A 25,573-nucleotide genomic window follows, 5' to 3' on the forward strand; every position below is an offset into this window, starting at 1 on the left:
CCACTCACAATTCCAGATGTTCTGACAATACTGACTTGGTGTGTCAATGACAACAGATGAACAGAAGCCAGTGGAAGCAGTGTGTCTCAGATCTCGAGGGCACTCGAAGGATGATGATGATTATGTTGATGAAGATGGCATAATGCAGCAAGCTAAAGGCAAAAAGGCAGTGGGACACTACAATATACAACATTCACAGTGTGTGTGTGTGTGTGTGTGTGTGTGTGTGTGTGTGTGTGTGTGTGTGTGTGTGTGTGTGTGTGTGTGTGTGTGTGTGTGTGCGCGCGTGCGCGCGCATGCGTGCATGCGTGAGAGAGAGAGAGAGAGAGAGAGAGAGAGAGAGAGCGAGGGGGGGTGCTCATTTCAGGATGACACTGAGAAAGTGAGGACGACATTTCGACGACAGGGGAAAGGAAGCGAAAGGGAAAAGGGTGAGACTGGTATGAAATAAGGATACCGGGTGTTATGGGAGGTGAACGATGCAGTGAGGAGAACCGCAGAGATCCTACTCAGTAAGGAAGGTGCTGTGCTGTTCTTTTCTTTCACCTCACTGCCCCTCTCTCTCTCTCCACAACCTTTCCGTTCCTCCAGTGCAGTGCAGCTCCTACAGCATCACTCCTCCTGTCTGTGCTGTCTTAATAGCGCAGCAGTGCAGTGCACACGAGACATCTAGTGGACAAAACGTAGTTATTGCAATCCTGCAGAAATACTGCAGTACCTCCCCCCTCCCCTCTCCAAACGTGCCTCTCTCTCTCCCTCTCTTTTTCTCTCTCTCTATCTCTCTCTCTCTCTCTCCCTCTCTATCTCTCTCTCTCTGACTGTTTAAAACCGTACATAATCCCTCTATCACTCGTCCCCTCCTCCCCTCGTCATTTGCACTGTTCATCTTCATTTCCCCGTCTGTCTTCTTGCGCTTGCTTCAGTCTCTCTCTGTTCTCCTTCTGTCACCTTGTTTCCACATCTCTCTCTTCCAACTCTCCACTACAGCCAGCCCCCATTCAACCTTTCCCATTCCTCCCTGAGTCCCTCATCATCATCATCTATGAGAGGAGGGTCTGAATCTCTCTCGTTGTCTCCCAACAGCCCAGTAAACTTTGCTGCAAATATTTTTAGTTGTTTTGTTCTTTCTCTTGTATTATTATTATTTACTTTTTTTACACCAGACTTCCCTGTGCTCTGCATATAAAATGCAATAAAACATTTAATACAGGTAATGGCTATTCGCTCACAGCAGAATATGAAATTTGGAGAAACAAGCTGTGCAGGGGGCTTTGGCCACATAATAGCATGATTTTTACTTTGTATGACAGCATATACAGTACTAAGCATGACTGCTGGGATTCTCTACTGTGTGCAATGAGACCAAAATCAAGATGATCATCATATCATACACGACATAACCTGCATATTCTACTGCACACAGCCATAATAAATGATGGAAAGCAGGGACATGCTAACGACATGCGAGGATAAATAATGAAGTACGTGGAAGAAAGATACATACAGGTAGACTGAAAGTCAGTCAGTCAGTCACGCACGCACTCACGCAGTCTCGCACACACAAACACACACACACACACGAGAGAAAGACAGGGATACAGGCTATAACATATTAAATAATTAGCTTTATAGAATTATTAATGACATGAGGGGGTGGGGTAGGGTGTTTTCCTCTGATAAGCACCGTCACCTCAGACCTCGTCAAAGAAATAATAGAATAAATATCCCATTTCATTAAAGTACTCTGTAAAACCCTGAGTTTTAATTAAATTCTGAGAGTGTATAAATGTAGGTCTACTACTAAGTGTAAAAATTACAACTTAAACAAAGAGTTACAACTGCATAAATTAACACGTTTTACCATTACAATTTTTACTGTGTACATTCTTAATCTCTTCTTCCCCCTATTTGTGAGTTCTCCTTTTTTGCAAACTGTTACAATGTGCTCCCAGGATTTTATAATGTAGTAAAGAGCTCAAGTCTCTCTCGCACTCACACTAGCAAAAATAGCATTTATTTTTTTGAAGGTAGCTCCACAAACCCTCTCCTCTTTCATCCCTCCTCTGTCCCTGCCTTCACTCATCCCTCGTTACCTGCTAATTAATACAGTTGGCCTTCTTGGCTAATTATCTGCTGTTTATAGGTCTGTTACTGCACACTAGGGAAAGAGAGAGTGAGTGTCTGAGAGAGTAGAAAGAGTGAGTTCATGTGTGAGAGACACTGAGTGAGTGAGTGAGGGAGGGTGTGTACTGTGTAGTAAGGAGGTGTCTGTGTTAAGCCCAAATACATGTCAATGTCTCATATTATACAAGGCAATGTCTCATATTATTCACATGAAGCCATTAATTGAGTGGAGTCCCCCCAGGGGTCTATACTAGGCTCCCTAGTTTGTTTCCACCAACACTCTACACACACAAGGTCTTGCAATGCATTGTGTTGTGAACTTGTGACTACAACATAATTGTTGTAGTCAACCCTCCCGCGCGCTCAGATCAGTCAACACAGGGAAGCTGGAAGTACATTCACTAAAAATGCCGGGACACCGCTCCACACGTCCCAAACTATGGAATGCACTTCCCACTGCAATTATAACTGCAGACTCACTCCCAATCTTCCGCTGTAGTCTGAAAACCCACCTCTTCAGACTCCATCTTAGCATGTAGCACTTGCCCTAGCCTTGACGACCTTACAGGCATCAACTTCCTATCTCCACGATTGTTTGCCTAGATATGTCCCTAACCGCCCCCTCAGGTCCTCCACTGCTGGCCTACTCGAACTCCCTAAAAGGGTGGCTACTAAAAATATGGCGAGGCAATCTGCAATCTGCTTTTTATTTAATGTAAATCATTCTGTGGACCGTGCTGCATTATGACATCTCTATTTTCACACACACCACTGCAGTTATATGTGAAGGTTGGTTGATCCTTCTTGGAAGTGGAACTCCGGAATATTTTTCTTTATAAGGCCTTTTTGCATGAAGTGCCTTCCGATTTCTTCTTTTTTTTTTACTCCTAGAACTTGTAGTCTGTGGTGAAAGTGCTTTTAATGTTTGTTTGTTTGTTTTGTTTTTTAGTTTTAATCCTAATCTTAGTGTGAGCAATGTGTCCTGATCTCACACTTACTGTATATCTCTCAAGACAGGTTGCAGAATCTGTCAGCACCACTGCCTTAAACCTGTAATGTTCTTGAGTAGGAATAAGCACAGAAGCACCTGGGAGGAAGTGGACTAAGAAAGAGTAGGAGCCAAAGTGCCAAACCGAGTTTCTCTTTTATACACAAAAAAAGGTAAAAGACAGCAGGAAAAAGACATGTTCCTGTTAAGTCATATCCTGTTACTGAACGACACTAAATCACTTTGTACTGTACGTTTATTATTGTTTCTTTTATGGACTTATGTTGTGTTGATTATTTTATGTGCAACTTTTTATGGTGTTGTCTTGGCCGGGCCTCATATTCCAGGGTAAATAAAGGGGAATTAATAAAAAAATGAATACACATAATCAAGTAGAATATAACAGGTTGCACAATGGAGTGGACCTCCTACCCTAAAATGAAGTAATACAACACACACTATATCAGAGTGGGCTAGAGGCAGCAGTTCAAGGATCCCTGACATCTCCTTCCCTGGCCACATCAGCCAGCTCTGACTGAGCTCATTCACACGTGTCAAACACCAATCAAGCAAATGTTTGGTCATTCGCCACCACAATGCTTTTCCAATGGGAGTCACATGATTTGAAAAAAAAACATCCCCTGCACTGCAGGGAGGCAACCAGGAGGCACACTTACTAGATGCCAGAACCAGTCCAACTGGCTCCTTTCTACGCAATGGAGTGGCGGCTCTACTCTGAATCTCTCACGAGTCATTCAGCCTCTTGCATCCATGATCCTGTCATTAGACACATTTCATGACCATAGGTCACTATACAAGGTACTAGACTAGAACAAACATTGACTGGTAAATTGAGAGCTTTATCTTCTGGATCAGGCTCAGCTCACTTTTCGTCATAACGGTACAGCGAACAAAATACCGCTCCGGTTCTCTGGCTGAACTCACTCACTTACCAACTACAGAAATATTTACATTGTTCTGTAACTGCATATACATTTACAAGTAACAAATGGCAAATTTAGTCATTTAATTGCAACAGCATTGTTGTAGAACTCTACTTGTTGTTTAAAGCTGCACTATGTAATCTTCCTCTTCTACCCTGGATTTGAAGTGCTGACAATTTTTACCATTGAGCAAAAAGCTCAGGGGATACATTTAGGGCGCGTTCAGAAATGCGCCCTGAACGCACTGGTGTGCTCTCTTGTCGTTCGTTTATTCAGTGCACTCAGTGCGTTGTCGTTCGAAAATCCAGTGCGCTGCACACCGGGTGTGCCGAGTGCACGCACTGAGCGACCCTACCCTGAAGCTGGGGTTGGCCGGTGTGATTCGTGTGAATGCGTCACAGCTGTGGTCGTTCGGAAATAAGGCACACTGAACGCAATCTGTGACGTCACCGCCCACCACACTCAACAAACTGACCACATTCCCGGTGCGCGTTTCCGAACGCGCCCTTAATCTTGACTATCAGGTCAAAATTCGTGTCAGATCCTGTGTCTAGGTGGGATATGACCTTTGACACAATCAAAATGTCTCAAAAGAAGAACAGGGAAACTAATATAACCATGACAATTGTATAAGTTATATTGTATTAAACTCTACTATACAGTTTGGACAAAATTACATTGTATTCATTAAAAAAAAAGAAAATCGTTACAGTGATGCTTTAACTCTAGTAATTATCGCTCATCAGTCAATATTTTCAACCTTATTATACCACTAACTACTTGTAATTAGCCACACATTTACAGGTAGCCCTTTTACATTTAGAGGTTACAAATCCTTATCTTTTTTTTTTGTGATCAAGTTTTTTATTTTATTTTTTGTTAAAAGAAAGAAAAAAGGGGGTTTCCCCCACCCCACCCTCCCACCCCACAGGTTGAACAGCTAAACAGACAGGGTCATAATACATCAAAAATAATCATAATAGTAATAATAATAATAATAATAATAATAATAATAATAATAGTAAACAAGGCAAGACTGATACTTCACAACCGGAAAAATCTAACCAAAAAGGGGGAAAACAGTCATCAGAGACGTTGGCATGACTTAAGTTTTTCTAGCGCTGTGGACAGGACGTCAAGTGTGCTTTCTTGTGCCCCATTGGATCGAGCTATGGAGAGTTCCAGAGAGATCATGTCCATTAATGAGAGGATCCATTGTGAGGTCTCAAGTTTATGGGGAGGTTTCCATCTTAGGACAAGCAGTTTCTTTGCAGCTGTCAGCCCTAAGAGCAGGAGTCTTCTACGTGGCATTGTCAATGTCAACCCAATCGCTGAATCATCATTCAACAAGAAAATATTAGGCAAGAGGGGAATTCTAGTTCCCATTACCTCAGATAATACTTCTGAAACTCTAGACCAAAAACGATTGACTTCTGGACATTCCCACATCATGTGCATATACGTCCCCAGTTTGTTATTGTTGCATAAGGTGCAAATGGTCGTACAGAGCTGGAGTTGGAACCGTTTTCTTGGAGTCAGATAGAATCTTTGGATAAATTTTAAATTCAACATTTGATAGTTATAATTTCGTGATGAGAGAGAAATATTTTCCCAAGTTCTTTTCCAATTGGTCGGCCGCTGCCAACTCTTTAGATCGACATTCCAGACTGTAGAGACACCCATTGGCGGACATGTAGATTCTCTTAACTTCTTATACAAGTAAGATACAAAGCCTTCAGATTTGGGAATCTTAGTTATATAATCAAAAAGTGGGTGAACAGGTAGAGCATTTCTCCACGGCACCTCATGTGCTCGAAGAACTGCTCTTAACTGTAAATAGAAGAAGAAAGAGGTTGTTGGTAAACCATAGCTGTTCCTAAGGTCTTCAAATGATCTTAAACCCTCATTATTGAATATGTCAGAGAGAGTATGTCCTATGCCACAACTGGACCAGGATGGAAAGACCAAGGGTTTGCGTTCTAAGCACAATGACGTGTTTTTAAAAATTGGTGTATGTATATGCCATTTAACATTCCATGTTCCAATTTTTTCGGCTTGTTGCCATATATGAATGGAATGAGATATGATAGGACCAAATTTCTTTTGGCAGTATTTACTCAATGTGCCACTGAACAGAACTTCATTCAATTTGTAGGGTGTGACTATACTGCGTTCCATCAGAAGCCATGGGATATTCTCTTCTTGGGAAAACCATTTCTCAAGTGAGCGGATGGCAAAGGAGATGTGATATAATTCTAAATTAGGCAATTCAAATCCACCTTGTTGTTTACTTTGGTAAAGAATTGTATTCCTCAGCCTTGGTCGTTCCCCCTTCCAAATGAATTTTGTAACCAGGCCTTGTATCTGACTCCAGTAACGGGGAGGAGTAGGTAATGGAAGCATACTTGATATGAAATTGACCCTTGGTAATACGTTCGTATTTATAATGGATATTCGACTGCTTAGTGTTAATTTTTGATTGATCCATCTGTCTAGATCATTGCAAATGGAATTGCGTAAGGTGTTGTAATTAGTAACGGCAATTCTATCAATAGATGAGAGGATATTTATTCCTAGGTATTTAAAGGTCGAAACCTGAGGTATTTCGGTTTGCAGTCCTGGATATGTGACTGCCTTGCCTAGTGGTAAAAGGGCACATTTCTTCAGATTTATTTTATAGCCTGAAAAAGCACTATATGATGAAAATATTTCCATAATCAATGGTAAGTCACACTGTGTATTTCCTAGGTATAATAAAATATCGTCTGCATACATTGATATATGGTTGCAAATGTTCCCCACCATTATGGGAGTTGATGTTTGTAACTGACGTATTTTCTGTGCTAATGGTTCAAGTGAAATAGCGAATAGAAGCGAGGAAACTGGGCAGCCTTGTGGCGAACCTCTGCTAATTGAAAAGAGGGATGAAAAATGGCTTCCAGTCAGTACCTGGGCAAAAGGTGTATTGTATAGGGTGTTTAACATACTTAAAAATTGTCTGCCAAAACCCATACGCTTCAGTGTAAACCAGAGAAAGCTCCATTCTAGGCGGTCAAAAGCTTTGTCTCCGTCAATCGATACGACTGAAGGAGACAAAATGGAGTTAGTTGCGGAGGATATAACATGAAGTAATCTCCTTACGTTGTCAGTAGCTAATCTGTGTTTTACAAAGCCTGTTTGATCCGGGTGAACTAATTGGGGTAGAATATTATCTAATCTTAAAGCTAGGGTTTTGGCAAACAATTTTTTGTCTGAGTTTAATAAAGATATTGGTCTATAGCTTGTACAGAGTGTGGGGTCTTTGCCAGGTTTGCACAGAAGTGATATGATGGCTGTCTTAACATCTCTATTAAAAGAACCTTCCTGAAGAGCTTTATGAAACATATTGAGTATTAAAGGTCCAAGGTCGTCCCAGAAGGTGAGATAGAATTCTGGTGGGATGCCGTCCAATCCAGGTGATTTACCCTTTTTCATTTGCTTTAATGAGATTAATATTTCCTCTATTGTTATTTGGGTGTCGAGATTATTTTTCTCCTCAGCTGAAAGGCTTGGTAGCTGTAAATCATTAAAAAATAAATTCATATTTTCTGAGGAGTCATTAATTTAGCTTTGATATAATGTTTGATAATATTTTTCAAATTGTTTGTTAATTAATGGGGGGTCATGTAAAAGGGAGCCATCTTCTGCCTGGATTGAAGGTATATCCGCTAGCCGGTCATTATTACGCAATTTACTGGCTAATAAAAAGCTTGGTTTGCTACCATCAAGGTAGTGAGATTGTCTTGATCTATGGATTAGGAATTCTGACCTTTTTGCGATGATTCCGTTTAGCTGAACTTTAACCATTGATATTTCCCTATCTCGTTCGATTGAAAAACTAGCATGTTGCTGGTGAATTAATGATGCATAGGTTTGTTCTAGGCTGGTGATTTCTCTTAGTCGTGCTTTGTTTTGTGCTGATGCAAACGAAATTGTATTATTCCTTATTAACCCCTTGGTGGCGTCCCACAGAATCCGAGCGTCCGAAACTGAGTCTTTATTAAAACGTACAAATTCTTTGAGGGAGTTTCTAAACTGCTCGCAAAATGAGGGGTTCTGTAAGAGAGTGGTGTTAAACCGCCATCGGGTTGCACGGTTGGGGTTTTTATCAAGCATTACAGTGCATAAATTTGCGTGGTGGTCTGACAATGACATATATACTATTTCTGCCTTGGAGGTCATGTGTGTTATTTGGGGAGAAACGAGCATAAGGTCGATTCTAGAGAAAGAGTGATGTCTTCCGGAGTAATAAGTATAGTCCTTTTTGTGAGGGTTGTGTTTGCGCCATATATCTACAAGGGCATACTGGTGCATCAAATTCTTTACAGCACGAGTGCTTGGTGAATTAACATTAGTCCTGGATGTTCTGTCTATGGTTTCCACGGCTGTATTAAAGTCAGCCCCCAATATGATTTTAAATTTGTTCATTTCGTTAATAATCGAACACAACGATACGAAAAATAAGTTGTTATAGGTATTGGGCGCGTACACTGAAATAAATGCAATTTTTTGTCCATTAATAACAGTTTTCACATAGGCAATTCTTCCCTCTTGGTCCTTTCCCTTTTTAATAATGCTAATTTTAAGATTTGACCGAAACAGAATAATTACTCCTTTTGTTCTATTTTGGGCTGCAGAGAAAGCTGCTATCTTAAAATCAGCATTGTTTAATTTACAGATATCGTCATTTAGTAAATGTGTTTCCTGCAATAGTGCAACATCTACAGCTTTCTCCTTAAAGATGTCCAGGCATCCACAACGTTTTTTTGCATCATTGATGCCTTGAACATTCCATGAAAAAACATTTAATCTAACCATAATTAATGCGTATGGGGTATTCAATCAGGAAATGTTCAAAATGTGGCCACAAATCCTTATCTTGAGAGGAAAATTGCAATATCCATTTTTAATGGGGGGTAGTGTATATGAGAGAATGATAGTTACAGTATAACAAAATATATTTTGTTGACATTTGACTTTTTTTCATTTTCATGTTTATTGTGAAACTTCATATATGAAAATATAGTAAACATCCTTTTTTTCCCCCCTGCTCAATTACAAATATAGCCGACGCCACATAACCATATACATTTGGTTTGTAATAACATTAACATAAAATAAAGTCCAAAATGCAGTTTTACATTAGAAATAAAACAACAATAATGATAGTAGAGCTCAACAGTGACCAGCCACTGTTGCATGTTTAACTTAAAAGCCTACAAAAGGTCTGCATCTTTAATGATTGCATTGGTATTATAAAATGGCTTCCCTCCATTTTATATAGTGCAGCATTACTCCATGACACTGTGAATAAAACCTGTCTTTCTTGACCACCGACTCTATACTGCTAGTATTTCCCTCCACACCAACTCTCCTCACTGAAAACATCCATTCAAAAAGCTCTAAACACATCGCAATGCGACCAGTTGTGAGCTTGCGCCTTGCAGATCACCTATTTCTGGCAAATGTTGGCCTCCTGGGGCTCAGGGACATCCCAAAGGGGAGGACAGTGTACTCGTACACTCTCCCCTTGAAACCAAACCTCAGGAATTTCCTGTGAGGTGGGTAAATGGGAATGTGAAAATAGGCCTCTTTCAGGTCTATCGACGTGAACCAGTCGTTCGGACGTATGGAACGTATGAGCGACTTGGCCGTCAGCGTTTAAGGTCTTGAGGTACCGATTGAGAGCTCGTAGAAGTGCTAATCTCTCTAGAGGGTTCCCAGATTGGGGAAGTGGTTAAAACAAGGCTTGTACAGGAGCACACTTGTTTCACCATACCATTGTTTCACAATCTTATAGCTCGTGGTAAGTCCACCTTATGGCTAATAATCATATCCTCTATTTGGAATATGAACACACTTTTCACTTATGGAAACTCACTGTTGAGCTCTATCAGTGGACATTATGAAATCCCTTCTTGGGTCCTCTAAACATGATGAGTAAAATGCCCTATGCTTTCGTAATTCCTTCATTCCTTTAAGTGACATTTCTAGAATCAGAGGTTTTCAAAGTGTGAAGAGTGAGATCATTGCAGGTGAGGAACAGAGCAGAGGCATGAGGCTGCCTGAAAGGAACAGATGGCCTCCCATAGTTAGGGCCGATGATTCACAGAACAGTTTGATACCAATAATAGACACTACTTTCCCCAAAAATAAATAATACCTCAGTCAATAATTACCGTAATTTCCGGACTATAAGCCGCACCTGAATATAAGCCGCACCAGCCAAATTTAGGGAAAATCCCATATACAAGCCGCACCGGACTATAAGCCGCACCGGGCTATAAGCCGCAGCTACGTTAGCTCAGAGCCTGAGATGGTTCTGCGTTAGCTGTAAAAATCCATAGATAAGCTGCACCGTTGTATAAGCCGCAGGGTTCAAATCATGGGTAAAAAGCCGCGGCTTATAGTCCGGAAATTACGGTATAAAGGGGGGGGGGGGGGGGGGGGATCTACTAGACAGTTCTGAAAGAGCAACTGCAAAGTTTCCATCTAAAATAAATAATAAGGTCCCCGGTTTGTGACATGCCACATACCAAACATGGGACTTTGGGAATGTGTCAAGTTTGTTTTGTTTATTTCTCAGGCTAGGAGTAACTATCAGAAACAAATCTTATAGCCTACAAAAAAGATCCAACAGTATGACTTGCTTAGGACATTTGCTTTGTCAAAAATACATTCAAAGTATGATAACTATGATTGCATGGTCACAAAATGACCAACCGTTAGTTTGGACGGGGCAGTGTCTCAGACTTTGAAAACCCCAGTTCTAGAAGAAATTATTTACAGTACAAAAGAGAAAAAGTGATGTTTAGCTGAACTTGTTTGCCTCTCTAATGGTGTGCAACCGGAAGGAGGGAATTACAGAGAACACGTGAAGGAGAGAGAGAAGGAAACGAGAGACTGAGAAAGAGAGGGGAGGTAGTAGTATCAGCCGTTTCTGGTCAGCTTCCAGGTGATGATGCTGCCCAGGATCAGACCAGCAATCAGACCAGCAACCATACTTGAGTGAGGGCTCACTGATGACATGCTACGCATCGGCACACGAGCCAGCTCTGAAAAACTGTTGATCTGACAGAGGAAGAGAGAGAGGCAAAAGACAAGAGAGAGTGAGATGTGGAGGTAGAGGAGGACAGAAAATAGATGAGATTGAGGGCCAGAGAAAGAAGGAGAGACAGAAACGATCCTCCCTTACGCATACGCTCTGTCAATCTCTATCCTTCCTAATGTATGCCTCACTAAAGTAAAACAAATGAGTTCGACAATCCAAATCAATACAACAATCAGCATGAGTAGCATGCTCTCAATAAAACCAAACATACAGTGCAAAGCCACATACCGGTCTTTGTTTGTTTGCAATTTTGCTGGTGTAATAAACTCACATACAGTACTAGCAGAACAGGTATCTGATATAATGTAGGGGTCTGGACTCTTTCGAGTGGTGGTGCTTATGGTAAATATTTCCACCTAGACACAATGTTGTTTTACCAGACTCTTACAGGTCGATTATCCAGTTCCAATAATATTACATATCATATTACAGTTTTTAGAGCTGGGGGCGTGTAGAATGTCATATTGCAATTTTGGGCATGTTAAGAAGCGCTTTCGACACCCCGTGGATTGCGCAAAACGGCCTTGAATTGTAAAATCAAACAGTGCTTTTTGCATTTATGAGGTGGTCAGACCCACGTCTAATCGTTATGCGCTGAGTGTTTTTAGGTCAAAGGGCTTAATAGCAAATTGCGCAAAGCGAAAATAATTAACATATGGACACTCCCACAATGCTAAAATATTCAGGAACGCCGTATGCCATATGTGTGTGCGTTCAACACGGGCCGATATGCCTTTCATAATACGATTGTGCGCAGAGCGAGGGCAATTTATGTATTACCCCATTGTAAAACGGACCTTCAAAATCCAGCCCTTGACGTAGTACTTGCACTAGCTTTGACGACCTTACAGGGAAAGGCTAAACTTATGTAATTTAGATAGCATAATGTAAATTGTAGACATAGAACTCTATAGTGTATAGTATACGCAGTTTCATTGTACAGATATTCTACTGTTGGACGGATGTTAGGTTCTTAAGTTGCTTATGATCCTTGATGACTATTTCTATGTATTTGATGCATTGTATGCGATGTATTTGTTCTTGCTTGTACCGTCCTTTCTATTAGTAACATCCAGGACGAAGTTTTATCCAAAAGACGAAGTTTATTGATATGAAAATCGATCGCATCGCTCCACAGTTGCGCAACAGTGGGACGTCATCAAAAATGTTCCCCCCGTTTCGCAGACGAGAACTAAAATCTTAAAATGTTAATAACTCGCGATCTAAATCATCCTGTGTTAGAAGGCCCACCGCAGTCCAGTCGCTAGTCGCGGTAGATTTACCTCCCATTATTGTCGATTGGCTCTAGAGTGTTTTGGCTACATTTAGCTGCTACATCCACATCCGGGATAACATCCGGGCCGTCGGTAAAAGTGCTCCGCTGCAATAAATCGCTTGGGCACTATGATTTAATGGATAAAATAACCCCGGTCAATCGGAGTGTTAAGAGCGTCTGCAAATTATAAATTGTACTTGCATCCGTCTAGCTTCAAATAAATATGACAAAGTCAACCACTAGGTTTCTTACCTGATGTTCAAAATCTACCAATTATTAAGACCTCAAAAGCCTATACGTTGTTATACCTTGTAACCTTTAAAAGCAGGAAAGCATCTGTGTCATTTTATGTTGCTATTGTATATAGCAACAAGATTTTTTTGAGATTTTTCCAGAAAACCTAGGTTGTGTTTTAGAAGGCGTTTATTTATTTTTGGCTAAGGTTAAATGTGTTTAACTAGAAAGACCACCTCCAACAACAGCTGTGCTAGTTATATTTAATTGTTAAATTGTTATATTATATTAATATTGTTTTATTCATTCAAATAAATCCCGGATTGCAGCTTTAATAATTAGATGCATTAGATACAGTCCGGCATGTGCTCTAATGAAACGTTCATTTCTTGGTGTGTGCCAGTAAAAACAAAGTGGAAATGTGAGTACGGTGAGTTCCTACTTTTGCTACAGTGCATCGGTGTGTTTCACCCAATCCATTTCTCACGCCGATACGTAACGTGACACAGGGACAACGCAGAAGGAAAAAACTATTGACTTCGACAATTGCATAAATATGTGTACAGTAATAAACCTAGAGCTGTGCATGCATGTTTAACACATTTAGTACAGGAAGTGCCTTCAAAATAAAGGCTATAGAGTGCCAGAGTTGTCTGATCGCTTTTACTTTGAAAGCCATGAAACAGGAAACACTTGCCTAAAAAAAGTTGACTTTACAAAGGGACCTCACATCCCCGATCATCTTAATATATTGTTTTACGCTCCAAAAAACGTTCATATTTTGCGGGAGAGACAGATGAGGAGCAGAAATGAAGCGCCAGCATATCGATCCATTCATCACCGCGGAGAGCGCCTTGGATTAGGAGATACGAGTCATTCTTTCCGCCGCGCTAACATGGGAGTCAATGACAAGCTAATAGTTGCACTGAGCGTTAGCATACGGCAAGCGAAAAGCGAAATGCCAAAAAAAAAAAAAGGAAAAATTCTGAATATTCTTATCTCGCCCCGCGTCGCTGGGACGTCGCTAGGACGTCCTCACACGTCAATAGTACTAATATTTCGGGGTCCTTATGACGTTCTCAGACGTCCTATGTACAGAATCTGTTAACAATGCAAAGTCAGTCAGTCTGTTACCTACATGGACTTATTATAGGCCGGCCTCCTCTGGGAATGACAAAAATGTAACGAGAGGTTTTTATTTTTAATAACATACCCATCCTCCATGTCCTGTGACCCAGCTCAGGAGAGTCTCTCTAAAGTAGTTCAGGGTACACCTCAGGATGTCCAACACACACTGAGGAAAATGGGCCTCAACCATCTAAAAAGACAGACAGACAGACAGACAGACAGACAGACAGACAGACAGACAGACAGACAGAATTAAGTCACAGAGTAGTACTGTGTTTCCTTCATCAAGACACTGGACAATATAATTTTATTTTTTGGCCGTGCTTTTAATCTCTGTAGCACTTTTTCGTAAGAATGTAAAGCGCTTCATAAATAAAATGCATTATTATTATTGGACAATATAAGTAGACATAATGGTTATGACTTTCTAGAAAGACCATAATCCTGGTATATATCCATGTTTTGGTTGTGTGTCCTCCTCACCTTGACGCACAGTCTTCCCGCTACATAGAACAGCACAGCGATCACCTCCCAGGTGATCTTCCCACCGTTCGTCACCATGATGACCAGCTTCTTGAACTTTTCGGACACTGGACCAGGGCTCCTTGCCATCCCATCTATAGCACTGAGAGACACAATGATGCAAACTTAAAGTTAAATTATAGGGCACAAATTAAAGGGACAACTTCTGATAGTTAAATAGTAGTCCATATACAATGTCAATGCTATTAAACACCCTTTATGTGTCGTTTCAAAAATATTGAACCTATGAAAAGTATCAAAAAACTCTTTGGAAAGAACCTCTCAACTCCATTGCCTCCTCGAGCGGTCTGTGAAAGCACTTAACTCCACTCCCTCTCCCCTGTGTGCCACAGGGCTGCTACTACAATCAGACTCAAGTCACGAAGCAGAAGATAAACAGACAGGCAGGGATTTTTTTCCCCATAGTCTGTTAAAAGTAACTATGCAGTGTAGCTGTTTATGAAACTTAGCACCGACGCTAATGTGAAAACAATTACATTTCTAAAATATGCTTATTATTGTAGGCATATATTATGAAGCAGTGTCATGAAGCATGCCATTGTTTCACGTGGTGTGATGTGCATTGAGTGAGCTTGGAGATCCATTGTCAGCTGTTCTTATCAATGACGGAAAATGACGTAGAAAACCCTCCTATCTCCACTTGAGCTGGATTTGGGTGAAGTCATATTATATTAGAAATTAATTCGAAATTAGTAGGTTGTTTACAAGAATGAATTGGGTGGAGGTGACAGTGGGATAGACAGAGCCATGCTAGACAGACATGCACACAACGGTTCTCAAACTTTTTGACAATGGCAAAAAGTGAATCCCAAATGAATATGGATTTGGCCTAGGAAAGGCATTTAATAATATGTTGTGCCAGGTTTCCATAAAAAGGATTTGTGTTAAAATTAGTTTTTTTTCTCCCAAGTTTCTTGGAAATGTTAAAGAGATGCTAATTTAGCTGAGGACCCCTCGGAAACCCCAGGGGTCCCCGGACCACACTTTGAGAACCACTGCATTAGCACATATACTGTACATAAACAAGAGTGTTAGACACAGTGAAGCATATTAAACTCACTCTTGGAAGGGCTTATGGTCCTTCATGGAGTCGCCCACGACTCGTACCATGATGCCGAGTTGTATGACCATCATCTTTTCCTGCTCCGTCTGCAGCCCGGACCCCGGCGTGAATGGCGGGACATCCTCTGAGGGAACTTCCTTCAGCTGCTCCTCTATCACCCTGCCGGCGGGAACGTGAGGGAATAGGACGTAGGCATGGCGGAAAGACACAGGATGGACCTTGAGTGGTGGTGCTATAAAATAAGATTAGTGAACTACTAGACTAGAGGACAAACCCACAAATGGATGGATGAATAAAAATACATAATGTTTTGTTATAATGATATTAAATAATAACAATAATAAACTATATATATACTTTTTTTCCTTTCTTTCTTTTCTACATTCCTTTCTCTGAAACATTATCAAACGTTAGCCTCTGGTGTTTGAGAGAAAATAACTGACAATAGGTCAATATAGGTTAAAATCAAGCCGAAACAAGAAACCAGAATGTGTTTTGGATGAACTCATCATAAGTTATTGCTGCAGGAGCCCCACCCACAGGCACACTGAATAATAGCACTTTGTTAATAATTAATTATATTGTGTATATTATAAAAAATCATTGATTGTATACTAAATATAATCATAACTAAGTTTAAGTTAAGTGGTTCTAAATGACCCAAAATGCTCTGTAGGTTTTTTTATTCTAGTGGTTTCAGTTTCAATCTGACCTGCTTTGCAGATAACATGGAAGTGAAACCCTTTGTTTTTATGTCTTAATTTTACTTTACTTACTCTTTAATGAGGGCTTCTCCTATCCTTTCATCTGTGGGGAATAAGCAGAACACAACTGTTGAACTAAAACTACATTAAACTATTACTTTTGCGGTCTGTGAGCTGAAAATCTTGAACAAAATTCCATTGAAAAGGTTAGTGAGTTCTGAAAAAGTCGAGTCCTACCTGAACTCCCATTTCCTTCACACGCCATCGTGACAAAACTTTCTCCCTTTCTCGACGTTCTTGTGAAGTTCTCGTCGTTGTAAATTAAATTATTTATCGAATATGATAGTGGATTAATTTGGCATACCGTAATCAAATCACTGTTTTCATAGGAAGTGTAGTTTGTGTCCACGCCGCGGTGAGCTGAGGTATGTACGGAACTTAGGCGGGGGGACAGTGTTGCCAGTTTTCTGCGAGAGAAACAAGCAACCAGGTCTATGAAAACAAGCCCAAACACTACAGTATATGCAACGCAAATACAAAGCATTAAATTAGATTAGAGCCTTTACTGTCTATGATTAGAGCTATGGACCAGAGCTAACTATAGGCTTAGGCTACAGTACAAATCCTATTTGAAAATAGCTGATCTACATTTTCTCTATGTCTCTATGTCTTTAAACGTTCTGATGAATTGAAAATGGAGAACCCTGATGTAAAGTCTCAGTGCTTTTTCTGGTGTTATCCTCTTTATAGCAGATTTTTCATTTTGCATTGAACTGTACTTTCTTTGGAATGTACGAATTCTACAAACTGTTAATCCAATTGTCAATCAATCAATCAATCAATCAATCAATCAATCAATCAATCAATCAATATTATCACATGAAAAGATGAAAAAACAAGTGTAATGCTTTTATGGTATCATCCACTCACAGTCAACCGTTTTTGTATTGAGTTGTGCTTGAAATGTAGGCCTACTGTAATTCTGAAAACTGTTAATACATACTTCAATCAATCAATCAATCAATCAATAAATTGCAACTAGGCCTAGCAATATTTACAAGCTACTTTGGAGAAAGACATGCCCAAAGTCGCTTATATCAAGGAAACATGGCAACACAGCTCATGTTACTGTAAATACTTCCGTCTAGAAACATTGACTTGTGTTGTTGTGTTTCCTCTATCTTTCCTTCAATGTACAAACAAAGAACAAACAAACAAACAAAAATATATTTCTACATTCGCGTTTAAGAATATGACATTGTATATTAATTATATTCAACTTAAATTGTAATAAATACATAACCAGAGAATGGGTTAGAGGAAAAATAGGCTAATAACATTTAGAAATTGGAATTATATAGGCCTATATTTATATTATATAGTGTGTATATATATATATATATATATATATATATATATATATATATATTCGTACCATTGAACACAATTCTTGAATATGGCTCCCTCGCACAAAAACAAATTTCAGAAATATATTATTTTGGGGGTCCTGACCAAATGTTTGAGATCCAGAATCTATGTCCAGAATCACCACTGGATTAGATCGATCATCAATGTGCTGCTATAGGTTCTCCGTGGTTTCCAATTCCATCCATACACCAAGGGGAACGAACCGTTATTGTAATGGCACGAACCGAGCGAACCGAACCCATAACTCTAAGGACAGAACCCTATGAACCAAACGAACCCTCCGCCCGGGGGTGACAAAATAATATACGAAACAAGCGCACCCAGTCCACGTGGGGCTTTTCCGCAGCTGTCGCTTCATTTCGACGTCACAAATTGATTTGGGAAGCGGTCGCTAGCGAGTTTTTTCACCGTGCGTGTGTGACTTTAGCAACAGTTGTGCCTATTTTTTAAATACGAATAATACATTTTATCACCTGCTTGTTTTTCCCGACTCAACCCCAGACCATGTCAAAACTTTTGAAGGTAGACAGTGGACTCAAAACAAAGGTAAGTCTGTTTCCAGCCTTTATGTAATGATGATGAGAGAAGCCACGGCCTCATGTGTGTGGCTCCCAGGCTCCCCCATCTATCACCCATTTGCCTCTTTTTTATACATTGTATTAACTATAATTCCCGACAGGCAAGCTAGTTTGACATCTAGACTCATGATTATTAAAGTAAATACATTGATTGTGACAGTCACTCACAGTACTGCAGGAACTCTAAACCCAGTGTTCACTTCACGCTTGAGTGTCCATGTGTGTCCATCGAGGTACAGATGGATAAAATAAAAGCATGTTTTTACTGTGTATAACTTGGAGAAAGTGTCATTATCATGTTTCTTTGGATAGATTTTCTGTTTAGTCTCTATTACTACAGTGCCTGCAGCTATTCATTGTTTATAATATTCATTGTGTTGCCGTTTGGTTTTATAGTATTATTTTCATTTAGAAAGTTAGTATCACTATAGGTATATATGTTTTAAGATGCTGTATTGCAGTGAGTGCACACTGCACAGGTGAATATATTCCAGCTATAGAAGCAGCTACCTGTTCTGTTCTGTTTGCTTGACGAAAATGATAATAAACTGTCATGCTTGTTTGGACAATGGACGTATTTATTTCCCCATTGTACAATTTATTTCCTAATAGGTGCTTCAGTGGCTGTTAGATTTTTAAGTTTGATGTATTTTAGGTTATTATTAAACATCCTAATGCCTTTTTCTACAGCAAAGTTAATGATACAGTACCAGGTAGCAACTGTGCCTCCTGTGTCTGTACACAAGCAACACGGAAGCTGATTGTGGGATTATAGCTAATTGGCAGAGTGAGAGTTGTGGGCCGTACTGGCATTTGAATAAATAACTCTAATGACATTGTTTTGTATTATCTCTTGACAGGTGGATGCATTTAGGGCCCAGATTACCAGTGAGGTAAGTGTCTCTGAGATATGACATTTATGGACCTGCAGTAAGGTGAATACAAATATACTTCTGAATAACAGACTTGGACTTCATTTTTCCCTTACAACGTTGAAAGACATTACACCAAGAATATGTTTGATGAATTCAATATAACAATGTTGCTTTTTGTATTGTTAATCTAATGTACAGTATAACTTACTGGGAAACTAGACCTTTGCTGTCATTAAAGTTATCCTGTAACGTTTATCACGACTCATCATTTGATCAATTGATGTTTACTAGGCTGAGCACCTGGTGGCGAGTTTCTTTCCTCAGAAGCTTCTGGAGTTGGATAGCTTCCTGAAGGTAAGGATAGTGGTCATTTTAGCTTTCACGTGATGTCAGACAATGTTGCTGTAAAACACTTTAATGAGTGGCGTACCTACCTATCCTGACCTGGCACTATCCTGATCAGGCACTTGTGCTTTTCTTTTTCAAACACAGGGCATCCACCCATATTATCATGGGTGGATTTGTTTTATTATGCTTGTAATAAATGGGGAATTTCCATTTTGGGAATTGAATTGATCAAGTATAATATCATCAGACATTTTTGCTTGTGCAAATTTACAACTATAGGACACCAAGTAAACAATGAAGCAGGCATCTGTCTAAGTTACATCAACATTTGTGGTCAAGAAATCAAACCTAAGAAACTAAACATGAGAACGAGTGACCTAGATACAAGATATAAAATCTGATTTGTAAATAGCTGATAATGAGAACTGAGAATGCTTCCCAGTTTTTAAAAACACCATGATGATCTTTCCTCCCTTCAGGAACCCATTCTGAATGTGACTGACCTGAAGGAGATCCATGCAGAGCTCAACTTTAAAGTCCCAGAGCCCATCCTCTTCACTAACAGTCATGACGTCTTGGACTTGGTGAGTCTGTACTCTGTATTAAGGCTGCAACTACTATTATTTTATTAGCGATTATTCTATCAACAATCTTTTTGATTAATCAAAAATTGAGAAGCCAGTATATATACATACATACTGGGTCGACTGAGTGAGGGGTATGATGTTGGTAGACCCGAAACCCCGTTGACCTCAGGATACATCACTGAGGATACGTCCCAGGTGCATCCACGCATGATTTTTTTTAGTTATAGTTCTTCTATTTATAGTGACTCATAGGAATAGACTAGTATAGTCTGGTGACCACCGGAGAGACAGGTGACAGCCGGAATGTAGACGGCACCCGGGTGAGTATGGGTTAGTGCCCCTGCCTGTGTCCTCCGTGAGGAGGAAGCCCAACAACCCTCGGTGAGGCCTATAGGAGGGCCATGTAAGCAGCAAGCGGAGCTGCAGCACCATTGCCCTGCGGAACCATTGCCCACCACTCCTGAATGAAGTGTCTGGTGCTGAATGAAGTGTCTGGTGCTGGGACTCTGGTGCAACGCACAGGTCCTGGGCCTGGTGAGAGCAGGAGTGGACCTGGGTGAGACGTAGGAAAGGCCCGGACAGGAGACAACCCATAGAGACTAGTCCTTCCATGCGCCAGAAGTGTACCTCCCAGCCCTGGCAGAGTAGTTCTGGTGTAGTTCCAACGGATTGTGTGGTCCTCGTTTTGCCCTAGTGGGACTGATTGAGGGTAGCTACTGGGACATAAGTCGAGACTTGATCACCCCAGCTGGGTCGCCTGAGTGAGGGGTATGATGTTGGTAGACCCGAAACAGGTTTTTTGGGGCCGATCACCGATTGTTTTTCTCATGATCGGCCGATACCGATCTTGTGCGTAAGAGGCTAATTTGAATATTTCCAAAATTATTATAATTATGTCAAAACCCACACACGGGAAGAATGTTTAGGCCTGGCACAAAAATGCTAAATGCTATTACACTATATATCTGATTGACATTTATACCACTTAAAAGATCGGTTTCTCTAGACAGGGTAAAGTGCCGATCACATAATGGGTGAATCACCGATCAGAGTGAATATCAGCCAATCTCCGATCGGTGGCCGATTATCGGAGCATCTCTAATATATATATATATACACACACACACACACACACACATAGTGGCAACAAATTGTTTGCCACTTAAGCCCTCATGTTATCCTTTTATACTGAAAAATAGAGAGCTATAAAATAGAACACGTTGTCATGAGCTTGTATATTTGATATATTAACTATCTTTTGAAATGTTTAGAAAATGTTCACCTAAAATAGGGATCTATTAATAATATTATTTTATCAAATTATCTATTATCGATTGTATAATAGATCAGATTGATGTTGGTGAGTCTATATACTATAGTCTGTGTCTATAGTTTTAGTTTACATTATTATTGTTTTATTAATGTTATATTATCATTAATTCATATCATAGTGTTTTGCCAATTATTTGAAAAAGCCACTTGCAATACCCTCATGGCCCACCAGTGGGCCCCGGCCCACTAGTTGGGAAGTGGGAACCAGTCTTCTACAGTAGGTAGCACTAATAACAGCAGGTCTCTGGCCAAAAAATAGATTTGTCTTTTTTCTTTTTCCTACCATGATGTCGCTCATTAGTTAGATTCCTGAGTTCCATTCCCCCCTGGCTCTGTGGAGATGAAAAACAACCCCGTCTGTGGTCTGGTTTGGACTGTAACAACAACTCATGCTGTTGAATAACCTCAACTCAACTTTCACATTAATGCATTGCTAAAGACACTCATATCTCTTGACAGTGGTATGTTGCCACCGGGTTTTAGAGAATAATGAAGTATAAACAGCACGGTTCACAGAGTCCCTGCCGTGTTATCGGGAAGTGGAGGCTGATTGTTTCCTCTGCAGCAGCACTGCTGGAGAGATATGACCTTAAAAATACAATTTGGTATATCTGGGTTCTCTGTGCCCTGAAAGTTTTATTCCATTTGGTTAGTCGATAGGTCTGTCCTATTGAAATATGCACTGTACTGTACTTTCCCGATCACCTCTTTCTAATGGCAACACATTTAACTTGGCTTGCCTTGTATCTGATCTCCACAGCAGAATGCCAAAAAGCGGAAACTGGAAGATGGGCTGGGTGATGAAAATTGCCAAGGTAATTGAAAAATCTGGAGAATTCACAGCAAAGTTGTTTAATCTGTTGGTCACCTAGACCTATGCAACTAATAATAATGTCCTTTTTTATATTGTCATATTCAACTTTGGTAGAATCCTGGGATGCATACATCTTCAGCTACCTGGGCATGATATATGTCTGAAATTATTTTATTGGGAATAACCCATTGAGATGTAGACTACCATCTCATTTTCAAGTCAAAAAGTTGTCGATCATCTTTATCAGTTGCTTCCATACCCCATTTCCATTAATTTCATGCCGAAAACACATAAGCAAATGCAAACAGAGTACGCCAGTAAATACATTAAATTCAGTTTTTGCATACAGGTATATCGTACTGGTGGCAGTGCTCGTGTTACACTGATATGGGTGACCTATTCATTTCTGCAGTGCTAGAGTAGCCTACTGTACACCCATCATGAATTTCACTCTTAGGAATTGTTTATTTTTTTATATTGACAAGAGTCCAGTTTAACAGCGTTTGTTTATGATTGTATGATTTTTAGGATCTGTTTTTCCATGGAATATCTGAAGTGTGAACAGAATCATTACTGTGGTGGTTGTCTTTGGGGTTCCAGGTGGAAACAAAGTGGTGGTGATGCTGCCAGAGGGGATGATGAAAAGCAATGCACAGCTGGTGGCCCTGATAGAAAGAGTCAAACCAGAGATCAGAACACTCATCGAGAAATGTAACACAGTGAGTCCTGGAGACACACACACACAAACACGCACATTACGCGACTTCATGTCCAATTGTATACATGGATACAAACAAAGAAACGGTCAGTCAGTATCACATAACCCCACAAATCCACCCCAAAGAAATATGTTGCATATATCAGTGCTTCCAAATAATAAGATATTTGAAAATAAAATTAAAATAAGAGTGGTAATGATAAAAACAAATATAGATAACTTCAGCTACTGAAAGGCTTACAACACCTGCTTATATATTCCTTTCACATTGTTTGTGGTAGTCTACATTGTGATATAATCCTCATCTCTGTGTCTTCCAGGTGAAGATGTGGGTCTTGCTTCTCATTCCCAGAATTGAAGATGGGAACAACTTTGGAGTCTCCATACAGGTCAGTATTTGTTCATACATTAATACACATTCTGTGTTGACTAATAAAAGTCAACACAGAACAGCAGCACTTACAAGCCAGTAGACCAGGTATTGTTTAAAATGTCCTTTTGGGTGTTGCGTAGGGAATGACTAATGTATGCTGTCTAGTCTCCATGGTTGACACTAGGGTGCAGCATTTGCAAGCCATAGGCTTCCGCACAGCACACTTCTCCCTTTCAAGCAGATGCATGGGTGATAACATGTAGAAGACAACAGACCAGCATACTGCCTCTTGCTGGTTCAAGAGAAAGTGTGTATTTATAAATTTACTTCTAAAAAACCTTTCTCTTGAACCACCAAGTGGCAGTGTGCGGGTCTGTTGTCTTCTACATGTTATCACCCATGCATCTGCTTGAAAGGGAGAAGTGTGCTGTGCGGAAGTCTCTTAGAAAAACTAAAGTAAAAAACGTATTTTGTGACATTTAACTAATAACTAAGTTGTTGGCAGATGATCTGCCAAGATCATGAGCCAAAATATGTAGTTGAAAATGATCACTTTCTATGTTTGCGTGGGTGTGTAGGAGGAGACGGTAGCAGAGCTGAGGCAGGTTGAAGGAGATGCAGCGTCTTATCTCGATCAGATCTCCAGATACTACATCACCAGAGCCAAGCTGGTCTCCAAGATAGCCAAATACCCTCATGTGGTGAGTTGTCTGTGTGTGTGAGTCCAGCTGGTCATCAAGATAGCAATGCACCCACTTGTGATGGGTTTCTCTGTGTGCATGTGCTAGACACGAGCAGCTCTTCACAGGTCCAAAATGATGGACCCAAAGTAAACCCTAATGGAACCGTGAAATTTGTTTAGAGTCCCAATTGGTTCAGAGATTTCTTTCATTTTTATTTTTTATTTTTTGCAACTGAATGGCTGGAAAAAGGAAATGAAGAGTTTACATATAGTACATGCATACACCTTCCCTAATGATTATATCTGGTTTCAGTATTTATTTATGGTGTATTGTGTCTATTATTAAGGTTATTGTAGCAGTCAATTTATATTGGGGGTCGGGGGGGCGGGTGGGTGGGTCCCGAGACATTGCCAAAGCATTTCCGGGGGTCCCCGGTCAAAAACGTTGAGAACCCCTGACTTAAGTGAATGCATGGCGTTGTGAGCATATTTAAATTGTCAGCCCCAGAATAGACAAGACATGATACGCTTTCAGATGTTACGTTATCCATCTTTCTCCCTGTCTCTCAGGAGGACTACAGGATGACCGTAACAGAGATTGATGAGAAGGAGTACATCAGTCTGAAGATCATCGTCTCGGAGCTCAGGAACCAATATGTGAGTGTTGACTCATTAGCTTGACATCTATCACACGGTTCAACTGGATTGAGCTAAGATGTTAGCTGAAATGTGTTTGGTTTTGTTGCCAGTATGTCTCTAGCTGACGTGCTGGTCAAGACCTAGCTGGTTGAGTGTGTAAACGAAAGTACTGGAATTTTCCGAAAGTACCGCCCAAGGAAATGATGTTGAGGCTTTACAAATCTGTTTACATTCTGCGTCCATTAATGAATTTGGAGATGAGAAAAGGCTTGGAACGAGGCTGCTAGTTTACAAAAGTCCTGTATGGCACTTAATACTAAAGTACTAAATTGTATCTTGGACAGTGTTAATAAATGCCACTTTCCTCATTTTCAGGTGACTCTTCACGACATGATTCTGAAGAACATCGAGAAGATTAAGAAACCACGAAGCTGCAACTCGGAAGCTCTTTACTAAAACACTGTTAGTAGACAGGTGTCTTGGATTAAATTTAGAATTAAGGGATCACTTAAATGTATTTTTTCAGCAGTTTTCGTGAGCAGTATATACACTCAATGCACTACTGTATTACAGCTGTGACAATCCAAATCGGACCATATCCAAATTCAGTTCTAGACAAACCGTCACTCAGTCATAAGTATCCTTATAAAGCGCATCCTTAACAAAGGTGGTCAAAGCCAGCAAGATGTACCACACGTCAACTCTGTTCTAAAGACTCACAAGAGAGTCGTACAGCTGAGTTTTCTATTTCTTCTCCAACCTAGAATGTTTCTGTAACACCTCCCGGGCACGGGGCAGTGCTACAGTATTTATGTCTCCTAAAAGTGGAAGACAGATGAGACAAATAAAACGTGCTGCATTCAGTTGTAGCTGCTATCATTGGAATCATTTATTAACAATCAGTATACAGTCTATCAGTCTGTATTATAGTGAATAACTTCACTTCAGATGCTCAATCTTTTCATTAATAATATAATCAATAACAAATAATCATGACTTTACTGTAGATGGACAACTACATTCATACACATTTTCTTATATGGCA

The 25,573-nt window shown here is 40.2% G+C and overlaps 2 protein-coding genes across 2 annotated transcripts; one reads left to right on the plus strand and one right to left on the minus strand.

The window, feature by feature from the left end:
• Positions 1-10,538: 10,538 nt before the first annotated feature.
• On the minus strand, positions 10,539-16,575 carry LOC310869999 (apoptosis regulator BAX-like). Its single transcript, XM_083781002.1, has 6 exons — positions 16,392-16,575; positions 16,227-16,257; positions 15,448-15,609; positions 14,328-14,469; positions 13,930-14,034; positions 10,539-11,166 (listed from the first exon to the last, which is right to left on the minus strand). The coding sequence occupies exons 1-6, from the start codon at positions 16,417-16,419 to the stop codon at positions 11,026-11,028; spliced, it is 609 nt and encodes a 202-aa protein (XP_083637128.1). The 5' UTR covers positions 16,420-16,575; the 3' UTR covers positions 10,539-11,025.
• Positions 16,576-17,958: 1,383 nt separating this feature from the next.
• LOC310869892 (proteasome activator complex subunit 3-like) lies at positions 17,959-25,043 on the plus strand. The gene is made up of 10 exons (XM_083780865.1): positions 17,959-18,128; positions 19,021-19,053; positions 19,327-19,389; positions 19,863-19,967; positions 22,063-22,117; positions 22,717-22,835; positions 23,155-23,223; positions 23,786-23,908; positions 24,460-24,546; positions 24,904-25,043. The coding sequence occupies exons 1-10, from the start codon at positions 18,087-18,089 to the stop codon at positions 24,982-24,984; spliced, it is 777 nt and encodes a 258-aa protein (XP_083636991.1). The 5' UTR covers positions 17,959-18,086; the 3' UTR covers positions 24,985-25,043.
• The last annotated feature ends 530 nt before the right edge of the window (positions 25,044-25,573 follow it).

This window comes from Protomyctophum parallelum (assembly GCF_964188405.1).
Source record: "Protomyctophum parallelum genome assembly, chromosome: 13".
Taxonomy (NCBI): Eukaryota; Metazoa; Chordata; class Actinopteri; order Myctophiformes; family Myctophidae; genus Protomyctophum; species Protomyctophum parallelum.